General features: G+C 39.2%; 1 protein-coding gene across 19 annotated transcripts in view; it reads right to left on the minus strand.

Moving 5' to 3' along the window:
- ANK3 (ankyrin 3) overlaps positions 1 to 20,545 on the minus strand; it is a 511,278-nt gene that overhangs the window by 218,216 nt on the left and 272,517 nt on the right. For all 19 annotated transcript variants that reach the window (XM_032423837.1, XM_032423844.1, XM_032423836.1 and 16 more), the window contains exons 2-4: positions 6,757 to 6,858; positions 6,254 to 6,352; positions 5,945 to 6,043 (exon numbers count right to left, since the gene is read on the minus strand). In XM_032423837.1, coding sequence (XP_032279728.1) covers positions 5,945 to 6,043; positions 6,254 to 6,352; positions 6,757 to 6,858 — 300 coding nt within the window. The remainder of the gene's footprint in view (positions 1 to 5,944; positions 6,044 to 6,253; positions 6,353 to 6,756; positions 6,859 to 20,545) is intronic.

Below are 20,545 nucleotides of genomic sequence, written 5' to 3' on the forward strand. Positions count from 1 at the left end.
CACTCTGCCCAGACCTATGAGGGAAACTGACAGGTAGTTTAGGATTACACTTATATTGCTATTTTTTTGTTTCCTTCATTTGACCAAAATGGAAGATCATTTTATCCTTGGTTGAGTTAAATATCCTTTAAAAACCAAAACAAACAAACAAAAAAACAAAACAAAACAAAAAAAAAACGAAAACAAAACAAAAAAAAACTATTGAAAATATTAAGGAAGAAGAGAAAGATAAAAACCAGGGTGGATTTTTGTGATAGCTCAGTGAACTATAGGTATCTGTCTTTCTTCATCAGCTGAAATTTCTAGATGGAAGATTCAGATTTTAGGAGTAAAGCTCTTAAGAAAAATCTTGAAAATGGATGTTATTTTCTCAGCTTCAGGGCAGGGTTTTGCTGTAGTTCACGATTATCTAAGGAACACTGGTCTATCTATAAGTATCTGGCTTCTGGCCCGATGTATGCAGACTGTTCTTGAGTTTATCTTCCAGAACCAAACCTTTCATGACCCAGGAAGATAATCCAAGACCAGGTACTGAGGTTTAAAAGATGCTGTTTTTACAGACCTGGAGCTTCCAAAGAGTGATTCTTAAGAATCACAACTTTTAAATCATTCCATATGCCCTTTTCACAACAGCAGAGTGAACTGTGGAACTGGAATTACTCAAAAATAATATATAGATAAGGATCACAACCAGATTGAGCCCTGTAATTCACTGTTTTCCACAATTGCTTCTCCTTTTTTTTTTTTTTTTTTTGAGTGCTGCCATTCTATTGCATTGCCCAAAAGCTGGTCATTTTTGGAATGGTCACATTCTTTCATACTTTTTACTTTTATAAATTTTTATTGATATATAATTCACATACCATAAAACTCACCCATTTAAAGTGTACAATTTAGTGGGTTGTAGTATATTCACAAACTTGGGCAACCATCCCCACTATCTAATTCCAGAACATTTTCATCACTGCAAAAAGGAACTCTGTACCATTAGTATTCACTCCCATTCACCGCTCCCCATGGCCTCTGGCCACCACTCATTGCCTTCTATCTCTCTGAACATTTCATATAAATGGAATCACACAATATATGGTGTGATGTATTGATATACATTGAATGGTATTGAATGGCCTCATTTTACTTCTGCTGTTCATATTGATAAAATGTTTTTGGTGTTTTTGTTTTTTCCTCCATAATGGAAATTTCCATTTTATAGGGGGTATGTATAGGCTTGTGTGTTTATTTTGTTTTGCTTTAGTTTTGGTCACCAAGCATCTGTTTCCCCTTCGGGCAATACTGCTCTGATTTTCTTTAAGGGACTACCTCTTACCCTGAAATGTAGGTAGCGCGTGTCTTGGCCATCTTTGAGAAAAATTAGCTTGCCCTTCTTCAACCACAGGGTAAACATATGTGCAGGACATCTTCTGTTTGCTCTTTCAGGTCTATTCTCTTTCTCAATTCTGTTTTCTGCGAAGTCCCCCCTCCCCACCTTGAACTGGTCTGTAAAGACCATATCGAAGGGCAACTCTACCATATAGCTTCTGATTACTCTCACCCCAACTATCTAGTTTCCAAAGCTTTCCAAAAAGCTTCTTTAGCTTTCTATTCTATGTGTTCTCCACATAATTTCAATAAATTCTCTTTTTTGCTCAAGTTAGTTTTAATCCCAATAACACCATTTAATACAAATCTCATCTATCAAGAAAGGATCAACATGGCATGAGAACACATGTACACTATTTAGTTATGGTTCTAGGGAGTAATTATAAGCATCCTTTGGAAAGACTGAATAAAAACATTACCATTACTCTCTCTTACAAAGAGGCTTAGGGCACAAGTAATTCAATGTGTTGTCATGGGACAACCTACAGCTGAAATGATTTTTTGTAAAATAGTATCTGGATTGGGAGAATGGTCCGATTTCAGAAAGAATGTTATTTTTCTCTTAAGAGAAAAAAGCATACCACTGTTTTGTTTTGTTTTTAAATTAATTTCCTAACTTAGGAAATTTCCAAAACAAAGAGCTGGCCAAAATGGAACATATGGGTGCCCAATTTACAGTTTTTTTTTTTTTCTGTAGCAACAATAGACTCAATTTTCAAAAGGCAGAACAGCTCAAGATTGAGAAAGTATGCTCTTTCACACCTGATTTTATCCATTATCTTCAACACCTTTTGCTCGGAACATTTATTGTGGTGTTATCAAAAGCATGCAAATATGCAGACCTATAAATTTATAGATCATACCGAAGCATGCTGCCTAATATCCACCCAAATAAAGTAAAGAAGAAAGTCCTCCTGTTATTCCATTTAAGTAAGGGCTGACATTTCATCCATGAACTTTTCTTATCAATCCTAGGTTCCTAGAGTCAGCCTGTGTACATCATGAAGTGCTCCTATGAATTAAAACATTAAGGGCAGAGCGTCAGATTTACACTGATTTACATCTGATATTGATTTTTGTGAATGTTGGTTAGATTACAGGTGTGCTATAAGGTCAAAGGGCAGAGAGGCTCTATCATACCTATCTTCTGACTTCATCAAGACCTGACCTCCCCACCAAAGGAAACATTTAAAAACAGAAAAAGACCAAGGAGGCACTGCTTTAATCAAAGGGTCTTATCCTTTCTGAAAAGGATCCACAGAAACCCAGTACCTGTTTCACCCTGGACGGAGATGGGTGAGGACTGGGCAGATGGGGGTCAGGGATGGGAGGAGGCCCTCCACTTTGTCTTTTCATGCATTTTGATGGTAGAACCATGTGAATGTATTACCTATTCAGAGTTTAAATAAACACAATATAAAAATTTTAAAAAACAGCCCCCCCCCAAAAAAAACCCCATAGGGTCTTCTCACTGTTAATACTACTATGAAAATTTAGAATATTTTGATAGTTATGGTAAAATATTATTTGAAACAGACTTTGCTTCTTGATAAACACAGTTTGTGCCTTATATTACAGAATAAAGACAGAGAAGGAGAAAAGACTGAGGGCTGTCATTTGATGTGGCAGTTTGAGATTTTCCAATTGCAAACACTAGTAATCCTTGTTGCCATATTTAGTACAAAGTATGAAGGACTTAATCATTGTAGAGTTCTTTATAATCACAATTTAACTATCCAACCCAATTTCTTTCTCAGGGTAGGCCTAAATCATTTCTGGAATGTTAAGTAATATAAGAAAGAGTTAACTAACTTATTAAGATATAAGATCAAAGCAATGACAAAAATTAAAGTAACATCTAAAAATTCTTAGCTTACAGACCCTCAGTTTATAAGATCAGAACTTGATATTGTCCAATTTCATTTTTATTTTCAAGATAAGGAGAATTTTTATATGTAAGGAAGGTGGGGGACTCTCTTGGCACTAGTTCTTGTTGGCTATTACATATTACCTATTTGGTTAAAACTTCACTCAGACAGGGATGCTGTCTTTCTTGAATATTAATACTCCTGTGATGCTTTATGTGCTGACGCCTAAATGGAATTTAATCTCATGGCATTATCACTTGTCGTTCTTTGTAAGAGTTCCTATTGAAAAGCTGCTACCAGGAGTTATCATGGAAACCCCATTGTGCTGCATGGCCATCTTATTACTTATTCTGTCCAAGGAATGACGCGACTCAGAGGCACAGGGGGGCAGGTGTCCAGATGAAGGGGACCTGCTTCACTGCGAACTGTCGGGGCAGGGCATGCCAAGCACAGCTGCAAGGAACAGGGAATTCTGCAGCCCATGTTCTTCTCCGTCACTTCATCATCACTAGGGAATGTGTATAAACTGAAATCAAATCGGGTCAGGATTTGATTTCAATTGCAGATTCTCTCCGACATCGTCAAGGAGGTTTAAAATTACGGCTACTCTAAACATTGGTCAAGAATGTGTGAAATGTTTAAAAGAAGGAAGTTTATTTCTTCTCCCTTGGGGGGATAAAGGAAATGAAAACGGGATTAAAGAGTTCTCCCACTCTCTCAGAGCTTAACACTAGTTATTTTCCAGTGAAAAGATGTTTGAAAAGCATGATGCTTTGCTTATAGTCAGCTGGTCTGTATCTCTATCAATGGGCTATACTTGTCAATATTCAACTTTATATCATTCCCTCTGGAAAAGCATTATTACTCTAAGTAAACTCTCCTAGGGAATCAGCATAAGTGGACCATGTATCAAAAACCACAAGGAACTAGAAAAGAATCAGATCAGACATACAAGAAATCACATGTTTGGAAGCGTTGTGCGGTTGCTTCTCCATGACACTAATATTTAACAGCATCAGCACCATGTTACTATGGCCGTAGTAACCATGGAGGAAGTCGCCCCAATTCCGTGGACCCATAAAATATAGGAGGCTCCTGTTAGCCAAAGATAACCAGTACTGAAGATGGCTGGGGAAATTGAGTACACTTAAAAATGGAAATCAAGGGCGCCTGGATGGCTCAGTTGGTTAAGCAACTGCCTTTGGCTCAGGTCATGATCCTGGAGTCCCGGGATCGAGTCCCGCATAGGGTTCCCTGCTCAGCAGGGAGTCTGCTTCTCCCTCTGACCCTCCCCCCTCTCATGCTCTTTCTATCTCATTCTCTCTCTCAAATAAATAAATAAAATCTTAAAAAAAATGGAAATCAAAAGGCCATAGTAAATAATGAAAAAAGTTAGATTGAGACTTTATTCTAAAAAACGAAACTAGCACCTGTAAAAGCAAGTTTAGGAATTAACAAAATATTGGTTATAACTGAAATTCATGTATGAGTTCTCACAATGAACAAAGACTAAACCAAATAGGATTTCTGTGGAGGAAAAGTAAAATTTTTCCAACAAAATTATATGATAGCTTGATGTCCTTTACTTTTTATTTTCACAGCATAAGTAAAAAGACAGCCTTTTTGCAAATGCATTTGCAAACCAAAGACCTCACCTAGGTTTTTTTTTTTTTTGGTCATTTAATCTTTTGATTTTCAAATCATTCTCATTTGAAACACTTATCAGGAAATCATCCTAATTCTTCACACATTGCTAGAAAACCACAATCCACACTTAGTTGTGCACCCAGGGTTCTCCAACACCATCCCCCTAACTTCATGTCATCCTGTGTCTTTTGCAAAACTTGCGGTTTTGTTCTGTAATCAATTTGTTCAGTATCCAACTGCCTGGGGTACAGACGGACAAACAGGAGTACATGAAGGCATCCAATGAGAAGGAACACTTGAGTAAGGACCAGTTTTAAAAATGGTCAGGTTCTTAGCAGATATTTCTGTGTTATGATGATGTTTGCTTTCCTATATAACCTCATTTCTGTGGAGACTGAAATAATGAAAAATTCGGATTATGAGGACCATTTTTAAACCTATTTTAAAGTAAATTCTTTTAGACTGAAAGTCTACCAAATGATAATCTAATTAGAACCTCATGCAAGACTCAGAGCACATAGGAGGTCCTACTGAATGAATCATTAGCTTATATCTGAAACAAAGAATCTGGAAATTTTAGTTTGGGGAATTCTGAAGTTTATTCTTTTTTTTTTTTAATCTGTTTCAGGGAACAACAATGAGGCCTTACTTAGTTACTAAACAGGAATTAAGCAGTATCTCCCTTTTTTCAACTAAATAAAGCACTGAAGTATAATGAACTTTTAAGAGCATTTCCTCATTTATAGGAATTCTCATTTCCTTTGTACTGAGACTACTGAGGTACTGAGAGTAGACCTGAGCTAGCATCCTAAAACAGTGTAAGACTCTACATTACAGATAGTCCCTAAACATTTGTGTCTATGACTACCAGTCCAGTTTCATAGATGGATGACTTTAAAAAATCTCTCTCACACGTAAAGAGGATATATATGAATTTAAATAATCTGCGACAATTTATTCATTGAATTGTATTCTTAGAGGATATAGGACTTGGCCCAAAGAACATCTATAAATTATAACATTTATTTGCAATAGAGTTGTAGGTTTACCTGAGATTGTGCATTGACATTGGCTCCATTTGTAACTAAGACTTTTACCACCTCCGCTTGCCCAGCCAAAGATGCTATATGCAAGGCTGTGTTTCCTTTCTGTAAAATGAAAAGATACATCAGCTCACCCTCCTTATTTCTCTATTTCAACATTTTATAAAATATGGAATCCCTCCATGTTTATAAGTTTCCCAAAGAGAACATGGTTGACAAGTATCTCATGAGAAGCTTGCCCTGATTCTTATCGAGGGCTGAATCCTCACTGAATTTGTCAAGTGACATAAAAAGCATTAAATGTGGGATACTGACCTTCGTAGCTGCATCCACATTGGCTTCTCTCTGTAGCAGTTCAGAAACAACTTCTACATGGCCTTCTTTGGAGGCAAGATGGAGAGCGTTCAACCCGTTCTGATTAAGAGTGAAGGGAAAGCTTTACTCAGCAGGTTGAGAATAGAGCAGCAAACTTCAGTCTACTTAGAACTCTGAAGATCATATCCCACCAACAATTACTTGTATGTGTGCAGTGCTGAAACTTGAATTAGGAATAAAGGTACTTAAAATTTAGGTGGGTTGTTCTGGTATCATTATTTACTAAATTTTAGGAATTATTAAAGGACGCCTACCTACATTTCTGAATGCTCCTTTAACAAAGCAGAATCATTTGAAAATACGAAAAAAAAAAAAAAACACCCAAACTGGCAAAAAAAAAGAGAAAGTCTTGGTAATAACTAATGAAAGATTCAAGGAATTTATAGTCTGGATGTTTAAAATTTTAAGTCAAAAATTAAACAGCAACAATAACCACAACTAACCTGATTGCAAATGTTGATGTCAACCCCATTTTTTATGTAGTCAAGGGCCTTTTCTAGGTGTCCAGCTCGAGCTGCTCTTAAGTAACTTGCATTGGCATCAGACTAAAATAAAAAAGAAGGACATTTTGATGAAAAATGAAACTCACAGACATGTTAGAACTATTCAGCTTATACTCCAAACTAAAAAGAAAGATTTTTAAATTGAACTATTATATTTCTAACATGAAAATACTCTTAAAGGTCTTTGTAAAGTCACCAGGAAAAGGACAAATTCTTGAAAAGTTAGTTTCAAGTGTACAAAATTACCCCTTGTGTGATGTCATAACTGATCCTGAACTGAAAGAGAAAATTTCCCATACCACGTAGGTACCTTAAATCAACCTACGATTCCTGGAGAGTAAAGAGCAATCCCATTAACTTCCTGGTGGTCTGATTATGAAAATCTCACTATTCTGTTTTGTCAGAAACTTCACATCTATTCTATTCTTTCATATTTAACTATTATAAACAATTTTTCAATTCATAGCCTCACAAATACATTTAATGTTGTTATACTAGTTTAACAGGAATTTGGAGATGTTCTCTTGGATTTTCCTACAGCCCATAGCCAGATGTTGGAACACAGAATGTATTTGAAAAGCATTTATAAATGTCTACCCAAATTGTGAAGCATACTTTCCATATATTTTCAAGCAAGCTAAGGTCACCACCTGAGAAAACTCTATTAGGAGCATTAGCAGGAGCAAATAAATAAATACATATAAATTTAAAAACAACAAACTCCAAATCTGTAATTCATTCACCAAAAACTTACAACTCTTGCCTTTCTGCTAAACTCTAGTACCTACGATTGCGGGGTTGAAACCACCTACTAGTGAAATCTTTAACAGAAAAGAAAGACCTCAAAGTTGGATCTGCACATTTTGGAAAGGAGTCCTGATCCGTGTAGGACACCACAGAAGCAGGTTTTCCTGAAAGGGGAGCCAAAACCATCTCGCCGCTAGTTATCAATGCAATCATGCAGGGTGTGGCTTAAATAACAGAGGAGATTGTCTTCTTTCTGCCATTTGGTGAGTCCCTTCAAAGCCCCCGTTCACAGGCCACCTCATCTGGAAAGCCTTCCCAGACCTCCCAGGCAGAGATGAATGCTCAGTGCTCCCACAGCATTAATTTCATTAAGCCCTCTTGGTATTTCTCACACAGCATTATAGTTTTGGGTTTACCTGTCCTTCTTCCTCCCTAAATTGTAAGCCCCTTGAGAAGCAGAGGCAGATCAAGGGGCAGGCAACTGGAAAGCAGACAAGATGCCAATCTTTGAGGGATGCTAATTCATCCCTGGAAATGTAATTGAGCTGAAGGAAATCCCATCTCTCAGAAGGGTCTTTGGTTCTGGTGTGGGTCAATTTAGTTAAGATTTGACTTGCTCAGGTCCTCGAAGGAGAGGCCTCCATCTCTGTAGTGTCCACCCTTCTCATGTATAGCAGTATGCCTCTCTGAGGGACTATCCCTTTTCCTCTAAATCAGGCCTTCCCAAACTCAGCACCACTGGCATTTTTTTTTTTAAGATTTTATTTTATTTTAAGTAATCTCTACACCCAACGTGGGGCTCAAACCCACAACCCAGAGATCAAGAGACACACGCTCCACAGACTGAGCCAGCCAGGTGCCCCTACTGGCATTTTGATCCAGGTAATTCTTTGATGTGGGAGGTAGTCCTGCTCGGTGTTGATGTCTACGAGCATTCCTGGCCTTTACCAACTATCCCCTATGTATGACTAGTAAATATGTATCCTGAATTGCCAAATTTCCCTTGGCAGCAGGGGAGGGAGGGACTTCCCAGCTGAGAATCACTGCTCTGAATAAAGAGTAAACCAATTTATTTACAGATTGTAGGCTTCCATAGGCTTAAATCTTTGGTCTGAGTTACCACATGCCTTGACCTACCACAAGCCAGTGACTATAGTATAACATTCATCTTTCTGTTTCCCCTGCAATTAGAAGCATCCTGGCCCATAGCAGGTGCCTACAAATGTCTTGTGAATGAATGAACCAATAAATAAGTAAATTGTGTGGAAGTAACTGTATTAATTAAAATACTGCCTGCAACACTACAGGAAGTCTTCTTCACAACAACAGCAGCTATTTCAATGGAGAACCTGCTGGAATACCAAGCTGACCGCCAGAGATGATAAACGAAGCCACTGAGTCAGGTACCTGGGAACACATGCAGCTATGGCCAAAATAAAACTGGGATTTGAATCAAGCATGCAGATCATTTAATCAGAGCTTCAAATAAGACAAAGGACAAACCAAAGTTTCCAGGAATTTCAAGAAAAATAAAATACGATTTTAAAAGAGGCTCACTACTTTGAGATGGTTAGGGTTTTCTTGTCTGGTTTAAAGTTCAGTTAGAAACAAATTCGCTATGTAAGGATGGCTCATTGTACCATAAAACATCATCTTCTTTGTGCCTGCTCAATGACTTATCAGTGTATTTGCCCAGAAGGGCTCTGATGCTGTTATGGGAACAAATGACATCAGTCTGCCTGGATATTTCAACTGCCAGAGATAACGGTGAGTAAAGCATCCCCAGTTCTGACTTAGAGTGCATAAAAACAGCCGCTAAAGAAGTTCAAAAAGAGGTATCATGATTCAAGGTAAGCCTCTGCATTCATCCCACATCTGAAAAGTTTGGTAATTGTATATACCGTCCATTTACCTCTCAGAATTTTCCTACCAGACTCTCTAAAGCAAAGCCAACCACAAACAATATAAACCAAATTTTCTAATTCAGTGGTTCTCTACCTATTTGGAGTTCAGATTCTTTTGAGATTAACAAAAGTTACGAATAAATTCTTTTCCTCCAACAATTGCACATGTATGCATTCATACACCAAATCTGCATATACACATCAAATCTGCATGTACACACATAATTTGCACACTCATTTCATGTGGTTCAGGATTGCCAAGGCTTCTCATGGATTCCTGTTTAATAACACCTACTCTAGGGACGCTGGGGTGGCTCAGTTGGTCAAACATCTGCCTTTGGCTTGGGTCACAGTCCCAGGATCCAGGGATCGAGTCCCGCAACAGGCTCCCTGCTCAGTGGGGAGCCTGCTTCTCCCTCTGTCTGCTGCTGCCCCTGCTTGTGCGCTCTCTATCTTTCTGACAAATAAATAAAATCTTAAAAAAGAAAAAAAAAAAGAACACGTACTTTAACGATAAAGGATTTCTGGCAGATACTTTCACTGTATCTATTTCACCCAGCGACCCTGGTACCAGATAATTCTCTGAGGTAGCTAGTTTATCACCGAGAACTTTAAGAACAAGAGGAAAGACACAATTTTTTTCTTCACTTTTCTCAGCCCTCTATTACATACAGGCATGCTGAACATACGAATACATAACAATCAGCCACTGTATACTTCAAAGAAAGAGTATGGGGGGAGGAAGAGGGAGGAAAATACAAAGAAAAAGCAAGAGGAGGAAAATGAAATCTGCCTTGAAGAAAAATGACGACTTAGGAAGTGAAGTTATTCATGGCTACAGAAAAAGAACCAAGATCCTCCATTTATTCTCAAGCACCTGTAAGCAATGCAGCCACATCTTCCTTCCATGAATATCCGTTGAATCCTGCCAGTGCGTTAGTCGTGCCAACACCTGGGTGTGCGGCGGCGAGCGCAACAGAACGGCACAAATGAAGACTCGCTTGCTTTCACCTCACTCTTAAACTTTTCCAAATCATGGTGCTTAGGCGGCAGGGTAAATAATGGATTCTTCACTATTTTATTTTCAAATTCTGCCTATAGTACCTATACCATGTTCTTTATTTCCTTAATGCTAAAATATATATAAGATTTTGTATTTGGCTCAGTATCAGTGTACTGCACCTCTTAGCTATTATTTCCTTAGAAACTTAGGAGTTACTCTTACCACAGGCTACAGACTGCTTTTTCATCTAAAATGTTCTATCATAACAATGCCTCTTAAGGCCAGTTTTAGACATAGCACTATGGAAGGAAATCAGGTCTCATGAGAAGCTGAGCTCTGCCACATGAAAAGTCCTACAGAGGAGGTCACCCCTAAGGAGTCAGTTGGCATAAAATGAATATAAGCAGATTGGTCAGCATTTTTTCCCCCTAGATGATCAAAGTCTGAAGGAAGAATCTGGAAAAATGATAATATCTTTCATCACCATTTCATGTCTTACCTACTTAGTCATTTTACTAGACAGGAAAGAAATATGAACCATGTGTGTTTTTCAAGGAAATAGCTGTAGGACAGAGTCAAGCAATATTATGGATTAACCTAATAACTCAGCATTCCCACCAATACTGGAATATTGATATTATTCAGCAGAAAGCAGTGATTGGAATGAATAAGCATTTCCCAAGTGCCAACCTCAGTAGTAAACTAATATTTCATACCTCTGACTATATGCTAGACACTATTATAAGTACTTGTAATAACTTCATTATATTAGTCACTTAATATACTATGTATTAATTGCATGAATCCTTATAATAAACTTAGTCCTTATAATATTTCCATGAAGTAGTATAGTGAATTGAATAGTATCTCCCCAAAATTCAAGTCCACTTGCAACCTCAGAACATAACATTACTTGGACACAGGATCTTTGCAGATATAATTAGTTAAGATGAGGTCAGACTGGATTCAAATGGGCCCTAAATAAAATGACTGATGTCTTTGGAAGAAGAAGAAAAGATACATAAATATAAAGTCATTATGTTGTACACCTCAAACCAATACAATGTTATATGTCAACTGTACCTCAAAAAAAAAAAAAAAAAAAGACACACAGATACATAATAGAAAACATGTAAAGATGCAGGAAGGGACTGGAGTTAAGTCGACAATAAGATAAACAATGCCAGGAGCCACCAGAAGCTGGAAGAGGCAAGGAAGAATACACCAGAGCCTTTGGAGGGAGTAGGGCCCTGTGGACACCTTGATTTTGGACTTCTGGCCTCCAGAACTGTGAGTGAATTATATTCTATTGTTGTAAGTCACCAAGTTTGTGGTGGTATGTTATGGTGGCCCTAGGCAACTAATACAAATAAAGTACTATTACTAGCTCCATTTTACAGGTGAGGAAATTGAGCTATAGAAAGGATGCCTGATTTTCCCAGGGACGCACAGCTTATGAATGGCAGAAATGTAAACTCAGATAATCTGACTCCAGAGTCTAGGCTGTTAATCACTACTTTAAGAAAGGGCTTAAGGCACCTGGCTGGCTCAGTTAGTTGGATGTCCAACTCTTGATTTCTGCTCAGGTCATGATCTCAGGGTCATGAGATCGAGCCCCACATCGTGCTCCATGCTGAGGATGGAGCCTGCTTAAGATTCTTTCTCCCTCTCCCTCACCCACTCAAGCACGCATGTGCAGACTCTTTCCCTCTCTCAAAAAAAAGGGGGGGCTTAATAAGTGCTTGCTCCATAGTTTATGCTTGGCAACTCTTGGTTCATTCATTCATTCATCTTCTATCCATCCATCAGTCCATCCACCCATTAAATTAACTATGTAAGTACTTCCACATACAACAAACATTACTGAGAACCTATGTACTAACGTTAGAGACGTGAATCAAATTCCTCTGATTTTCTTATTTTTATTTGAAGGTCCCCAAATTTCCTAGCCACTCAGGTATACAACTTTGGTGTGAACCTTTTAACTGAGGTATAATTGACATATAATATCATATTAGTTTCAGGTATACAATGTAATGACTAGATATTTGTATATATTATAAAATGATCACCACAGTAAGTCTAGTTAACATTGGTCACCATCCACAGCTACAGATCGTGTGTGTGTGTGTGTGTGTGTGTGTGAGAGAGAGAGAGAGAGAGAGAGAGAGAGAGAGAGAGAGAGAGAGAAATGAGAGGTGTGAATCCTTGATTACTTGTTTCTTTTTTATTCTTTCCCTCAAACTCTCTTCCAGAAATTATGTATATGCTTCCTATCAAATATTCTGTCTCCAGAGGCTTTTATATTTTTTATCTTCCCTTAAAAAAGTACTTATCAGGGCACCTGGGGGGCACAGTCAGTTAAACGTCTGACTCTTGATTTCAGCTCAGGTTATGATCTCAGGGTCATGAGATGGAGCCCTGAGTGGGGTCCACGCAGCAGGTAGTCTGCTTGAGATTCTCTCTCTCTCCCTCTGCCCCTCCCCCCACTCTCTCTCTTCCTCTAAAAATAAATATTTTTTTAAAAAGTGCTTATACTGTGTATTATACATACAAAAGAATGCATGAAACATATGTGAACAGGTTAGAGAAAAATAAAGAAACGCCAGCATGCCCAGTAAGCTCAAGAATGAAATTTACAAGCTCCACAGACTTCCCTGACCAGCTCTCCAAAGGCATCCGCTGTTCTAGTTAATCATTCTCACGTCTTTCCTCATAGTTCTAACATCTATGTAAACCTCTCTAACCTAAATATTATGTAGTTGACTATCTTTGCATTGTCTATAAGAGGAATCCTACATTATGGATCCTTCTGTGACATACTTCCTTTGTGCACTATTGCATTTCTTAGAATCATCCATGCTGACATATGTAACTGTAGTCCATGTATTACGGCGGCTGCAGAAGATTCCATTATGTGATTGTAACACAATCTTTTTATCCACTGTGGAGTTGATGAATGTTTGAGTTGTTTCCAGTTTGGGTCTACTATGAACAGGGCTGCCGTGAACATTCTGGCACGAGCCCCGGTGCACACAGGCAAGGATTTTTAAGGTATATACCTAGTATCATAACTAGGTATGTGCTAACTCAACTTAACTAGTTAAAGGCAAATTGTTTTTCAAAGTGATTGTACCAGTTTACACTTCCTGTGGTTTGTGATTATTGATCATGATTTCATATTCCTTAGAAATTAATCTCTGGGAATTCTTTTAGGCCTGGGTTAACAACGCCATGTTCGTAAAAGGACTTTATGATTGCTTCTTCCAGTTGCCTAGAGGCACTATCAACCCAAGATTATTTTTAAAATAAATGTTTGCCTTGAGCATTTTTTGTTTTTGTTTTAAAAAACTACACAGATAAATTTAGACCTCAAACTGGTATGGATAGAAGGGATTCCTTGTGGTTACAAATTCTCAGGGAAGATTTTTTTTTTTCCCCTTCCAGCTGGTGACAAATTGAGACAGGCCAGTTTTTGCTACACTTTCTATGTGGTGGGTTTACTTCCTGTCCACCCTTATATTGGGAGCCACACCCTTCGGGGCCCAGTTTATTAGGGGATCTCTTCTTAGACTGTGCACTTTGGGCATGTTCTAGGCTTTGTCTCCTGTGCCCTGTGTTTATGCAGACACGTGAAACTGGTTCTTGCTTTCATGTCATTTTACCTCTATAGATCCCTTAGTTTTGTGCCAGTTTATAAATACACTTCAGAGGACTTAGTTTTGTCATTATCCTAACATCTTAGCTTTCCTTATAGCTGGAAATATGCTTAACCTTTTTTTTTCCCATTCACCCTGCTCTAATTGCTCAGTTCAGACCCTAGCTGTGTGATGCCCAGATCATTCTAAAAACCTCTATGAGGGGGCGCCTGGGTGGCTCAGATGGTTAGGCGTCTGCCTTCGGCTCAGGTCATCCCAGGGTCCTGGGATCGAGCCCCACGTCGGGCTCCTGGTGCAGCGAGGAGCCTGCTTCTCGCTCTCCCTCTGCCTCTCTCCCTGCTCATGCTTTCTCTCTCTCTCTCTCTCTCTCTCTGTATCTCTGTGTCTCAAATGAATAAATACAAAAAAAAAAACCTCTAGGAGGTTGTAGTCAGTACACTATCCCTAGTTGAATATTCCAGAAGTACTGAACACCGTTCAGGAGCTCACTGAGGAGTCGCTGGGGGTTCTGAGAAAATCATGACGAACGACTGCAATTCAGCAGTTCAGAAACTTCACTAAGCATTTTATGTATATTATTTTTATACATGCATTTTTAGTGTTTATTTCTCAAAAATTCAGTCAGGACAGGAACCTTCATGACAGAGGTGAAAAACTGAGTTCCATAAAAAGTAAGTGGCTTGCCAAAGGTCACACAGCTAATAAATAAGCAGCCAGGATTGAAAGCCAGAACTGCTTGAGAAAAGCCCAAGCTCTCTCCTCTACGCCAGGGGTTCTGTGCGGCCCTGGCAGTCAAAAATCCTGAGATCAAGAGCGAGGCCACCTAAGAGGATTGCCTTATGCCTGTCTGCAGTTTCACCTCAGGTAGATACATTGTTAACTGCTTTATCTGTTGATGTTTGATGGCATGCTTCATTTGTAAAAATGTTTCTGCTTTTAAACCACAATATTCAATTGCCTGGGAGGCCCTTTAAAACCTGCCTGAACTAAAAACAGGAATACTGATCTTGAAGGCAATCTAGACAGCCTTTTATTCCTTAAAGGCTGAATATTTCTAGACAGTCCCCATAATTTCCTGGCACATCCCTTTGCCAGTAATGCTGACCACCAGCCCTCGCTCCCTCTCTTCCACCAAGAGATCCAGCAACTCAATCCTAGACCAGCTCAAATGTCACTTCACCTGTGCAGTCTTCCTCCACAAACACTACACATGATTCCACCCTCGGGATTCCTACAGCACTTGGTCTGTTCTACTCAGGTACCGGCTGTCTATCAAGATGGACTATAATCCCTTTTCGGGCAGGTCCTTGTCTTGTTCAGGGCTGAGTTCCACATAACAGAATCCCAGTAAATGCTGAACGAAGAAATGCTGATCCCTTGCATGGTCCAATGCTCTAACTATTCCTCGAGGAGCAAAAACCTACATCAACTTAATTGGCCCCCCAAAAAAGTCTGCTTTCTTACTACCTCTCCATTTTACCAAAGAAAGGTTAAGAGTCTAGTGACAGACTTAGGGGTTTTCCGCACTTGAAGAGAAGATAAAGGGAGTGGTGCTCAGTGGGTCTGAGATTACTCTGGTTCCCTAATTCACCTTGGGCAAACACCCGATTTTTGTGATCCTTGCTGGGATCACCTGTGGAGCAACGTATTTGTTTTGGCAATAACTGTCAGAGAGCTCATGCAGGTGAGGTCTGCAATCTACTGTACTTTGTGAATCAGAAGGCATTTAAGTGCTCTGATATCTAATAACATAGTATCATGACCAACAATGATTGGACACCTATTATATGTGGGGCATTTTCCATATATTGCCCCACATTCATTCTTACAGTTGTGTGAAGTCTGTGTTTACTATCATCCACATTTACAGATCAGAAAGTCAGGTTAGGTAACTTACCCAAGGGCATTTTTCTAGAAACTGACAGAGGCAAGATTCGATTCATGTCTCCCTGGTTTTAGAACTCTGCCTTTAATCCCCACTCTCTAATGCTTCCTTGCCTAAATGCTCCAGAGTAATATAAAAGAGGAAGAACTTAACATTCGTTGAGTAAAGAAGTAAAGAAAGAGCAACAACATTTATTTAGATTCATCGGAGTGACAGGTACTCTGCTAGGTTCTTTCCAGATACTGCTGGAGTGTGGTCATTGTTCTTCTAACCGACATCTGTCCCTCACCTTTCCTTTTGTCAACACAGGATGATGCCCAAATATAGATGCCCCCCACTCCTACTGGTAATCAGTTGTGGTTTTCTTCTCACATGTTTATGCCAGTGGTCCTGGTTGTTGTAATTATATAATTTAATTAGGTACTATTTAAAGTATAAAATAGTGCAGAGACAGAATATTTTTATGAAAACTAAATTAAATGCTTTGGAAAGACTTATTAGAAAGAAGTTCCTAAAAATATTCCTGCTGAATCAGATATGAATGGGATGACGGTAAGAGACTAAAATAAAAACCAGAAAAATCCAGAAAGATTCTATACTCAGATTACTTCACAGATTGCTTTAATTTCTAGCTTTCCTTCAAAGAGACTGAAACTGGGACTCCTAGAAAGAGCATTTATGGTAGAGAAGGCCAAAGAGAATTACAGTCAGGGGATCCACACTCAGAGAAAAGGCTTCATCTTTATATCCGCATTGGGAAAATGGATGTACTTTTCTGTGACTTACGGTAACAATCAAATATTTACCAAATATATGTACCTTTTAGCATTCCTGGCTGTTAGTTATTTTTTTAAAATTAGCCAAATAACTACTAATAAAAATTTTGCTGAATAAAAGGCCTTCTGTTAATCATTCTTTCTATTCTCAAGAAGTTAATTTCAAGAGGATTCGAAGACACCTCTAATAAAGCTTTTTTTTTTTTTTTTAAAGATTTTATTTATTTATTTGACAGAGAGAGACACAGCGAGAGAGGGAACACAAGCAGGGGGAGTGGGAGAGGGAGAAGCAGGCCTCCCACGGAGCAGGGAGCCCGATGGGGGGCTCAATCCCAGGACCCCGGGATCATGACCTGAGCCGAAGACAGATGCTTAACGACTGAGCCACCCAGGTGCCCTTAATAAAGCTTCTTCTAATAAAAACCTCCAGAAGCATTTTCTAGGTGGGCAGATCTAATAGACCTGTTGCCTGGTCATACCTCAGAAAATATGGCCCAGGAAGAGCACCAATGTTATGATCTCACACTGGATGCACTGATTCAAATGTGAATGGCAGCACCAGGTATATCTATGCAGACACATCAGAAAACAAATAAATCTGTTTACTTAAATCCACATTCTTAACTTCTCTGCACGGTTGTGCTAAAAGTGAAATCACAAGTCTGGGTCTTCAAGGAATCAATATTAGGTCTCTCCTAACCAGTAAAACAAATCTTCAAAGTGGCTATTATGTTTATTCCATCACCAGGATTGGGGGTTCATAATCAACACGGGGTTTAACATCCAGCAGTTTAGCAGTGATGTCTACTTGGCCTTGAATCTGAGGATACAGTCATTGCTTTCAGTGATCTTACAGTCTGGCTGTGCAGGCTGGAGCCGGCATGTGGAATGAGATTTTATGGTAGCAGAACCTACAGAAGATGATGAAGTCCACAGACGCTATTGAGAAAAGCCATTTCTGCATACTGAATATGGCTGGGAAAACAGCTAGCAGGAGGAGACGTAGGAATTCTAGCAGGGCTCCAGTCAGTGGGGAAAAGAAGAAAGGAGGGATGCCTGGGTGGCTCAGTCAGTTAAGCATCTTCCTTCAGCTCAGGTCATGATCCCAGGCATGGAGCTCCCTGCTCAGCCAGAAGTCTGCTTCTTCCTCTCCCTCTGCCCATCCCCCTGCTGGTGCCCAAATAAATAAAAAGAAGAAGAAGAAAGAAGAAGAAAGAAGAAGAAAGAAGAAGAAAGAAGAAAGAAGAAAGAAGAAAGAAGAAAGAAGAAGAAGAAGAAGAAAGAAGAAGAAGAAAGGAAAAGTGAGCAGACATATAGAAATAACAAGGTTTCAGGATTGGCAAATAAACAATTTCTACTGAAAAAGGAAGGCCCCTGGAGAGAATGGTAAAGGAGAGGTTCCCAGAAGGTTTGGAATGGCATTGAAAGCTGACTTCATCATAAAGATATCAGGAGCCAGCGAAGGGTTTTGTGGAGTGGGAAGAAATCGTTAGATCTGTGTTTTAGCCCAATTAATTGACAGCAGATTCATGTTGGAGAAAATGGAGACAAAAGGAGGGGTAGACAAATGGTTGTCAATCTATTATGCCTGAAGGATCTCCAGGGGAAGACTTAAACAAATAAACAAATCACTCGGGCCCCTACCCCCAGAAGTTCAGTTGGTCCAAGATGGGACATTTTAATAAACACAGCTCAAATGAGTCTAATGTGTAACCAGATGTGAGTGCCACTGAACTAGGTTATAATAAAAATATGGCTCTGTGTGACAACGACAAATACCGTATGATTTCACTTATATGCAGTATCTAACATACAAACAAAGAAACAAATAAAAACCAGACTCTTGAATACAGAGAACAAACTGGTGGTTGCCAGAGGGGAGGTGGGTGTGGGGGATGGCTGAGATAGATAAAGGAGACAAAGACATAGAGACCTCCAGCTGTGGAATAAATGTCACAGACATGAAAAGTACAGCATAGGAAATATAGTCAATAATATTGTAATAACATTGTATGATGACAGATGGGGACTCTATTTACCTTGGTGAGCACAGAGTAATGGATCGAATTGTTGAATAAATATGTTGTACACCTGAAGCTAATATAATATTGTATGTTAATTATACTTCAATAAAAAAAGAAAAAATATGGCTCTATGTGATATGGATATTTGGGGGCAATAGCAGGTGGAAAGGAAAAGAAAGGAATGATGTGAGGGGCATTCTGAAGGTCTGCTGACAGATTTTTAATTTCACTAAGACAATGTTTAAGATCTGTATGCCAGATTTTTAAATTTTGGCTTTCATGTTTGCCTCCCCCCGAAGAGAAGTATACTCTTCTATACCCCCAGTTTAAAGCAAACTTTTATGCCCAGAAACTACAGATGTCAGGCTTTTCTTGGTAATATGGGACAGTAATTTTTGGTGAATAAAGTAATACAGATTATTCTCAGTCAGAAAGGGGTTTACACTGTATGGGGGCTGCTTATCAAAATCCCAAAGTCCTCTGTGCCACTGCTCCTTACTTAGTGATTTAATGTCAATTATAGTTTTGAAATATAAGTGGAGCTGCTTTGCAGAACCTCTCAAAATCCAAGATTGATAATGTTTATCAGGAATAAAACAATTTTCGACAGAAAAAAAAGTGACTTGAGAGTCACATTCTTCTGAATTTAGGGCTTTGAGAGTGGACACAGAGCCACGGGACTGCCCAAACATGTGAAGGGGAGGGGCGGTAACAAAGGAGGGATTTTTATTTTTTATTTTTCTTACCCACTAGACAAGAGCAGAATGGCAGTTTATACCCTGAGACATGGCCATTCAGATAGTACCCACTCAAAGTTTCCAGATATTTGAGAGTAAGAGATTATGTGCTGATATTTTATAGATCTCCTGCACAGTGATCTAATTTCTGACCAATTTCAAAAGAATGTGATGAATTGCGCAACCCCAACAACTGTGACATTCAGGCCACAATCGGCCTCCCGTCAATAGCCACCGCAGATCTTTCCGAGACGGGTTTTCTCCCCTACCCCTAGCCCCACCCCACCAAGGGGTATTAGTTATCTTAGCAAGTAAGTCCTTTTTAGGTGTGTGTTTTGGGGGGTGGGGTGCAGAGATCTTAAAAGGGAATCTTGTATGGCAAGTGCTTGAAAAAACTCGAACCGTTTTAGTTCGGGAAGATCTTGAGTTCTTAAGATTTCATCCTTTTTTATTTAATTGCTACCCAGTTACTTTATATAAACCAGCGTTTTCCATCTATAAATCAGCACTGGGAGGGGTGGGGGGGGAGGGCTTAACCAGTAAGGAAAATGCTTCTAAAGGCTATCTGTATTTGTAATCACCTCTATCAAAACTACCCGAAGGACCAGGCGCTGTCTCCACAGATTCCTTCCCATTGCTACCAGGCTGCCTTTGTTTGTAAGGACTTTGCTTGGAACTAACCTTAGTTCATCCCTGAAAATGAGGTCACTGTCCCCTAACACATGTTAAGCATGGTTAGCATCTTTCCACTGGGCCCTTGGCCAGAAAGGCCCCAGCTGGTGCACATTTCGAATCTGCCAGGGCGTCTGCGCACAGTGACCCCTCTCACGCTGAAAGGCAAAACAACATTTCCATCTTTATCTTTAAGAAGAGGGGACTGGGAACCAGTTAAAAAAATAAATACAGTGCTGGCAGGCTTTTGTTTTCCTAAAGACAGTGTTTTTAAGAGAGATTTACTTGGCCATGCTGATAAAACCCACTCTCATCAAGTCTG

This window comes from Phoca vitulina, unplaced genomic scaffold, assembly GCF_004348235.1.
Source record: "Phoca vitulina isolate PV1807 unplaced genomic scaffold, GSC_HSeal_1.0 scaffold29, whole genome shotgun sequence".
Classification (NCBI taxonomy): domain Eukaryota; kingdom Metazoa; phylum Chordata; class Mammalia; order Carnivora; family Phocidae; genus Phoca; species Phoca vitulina.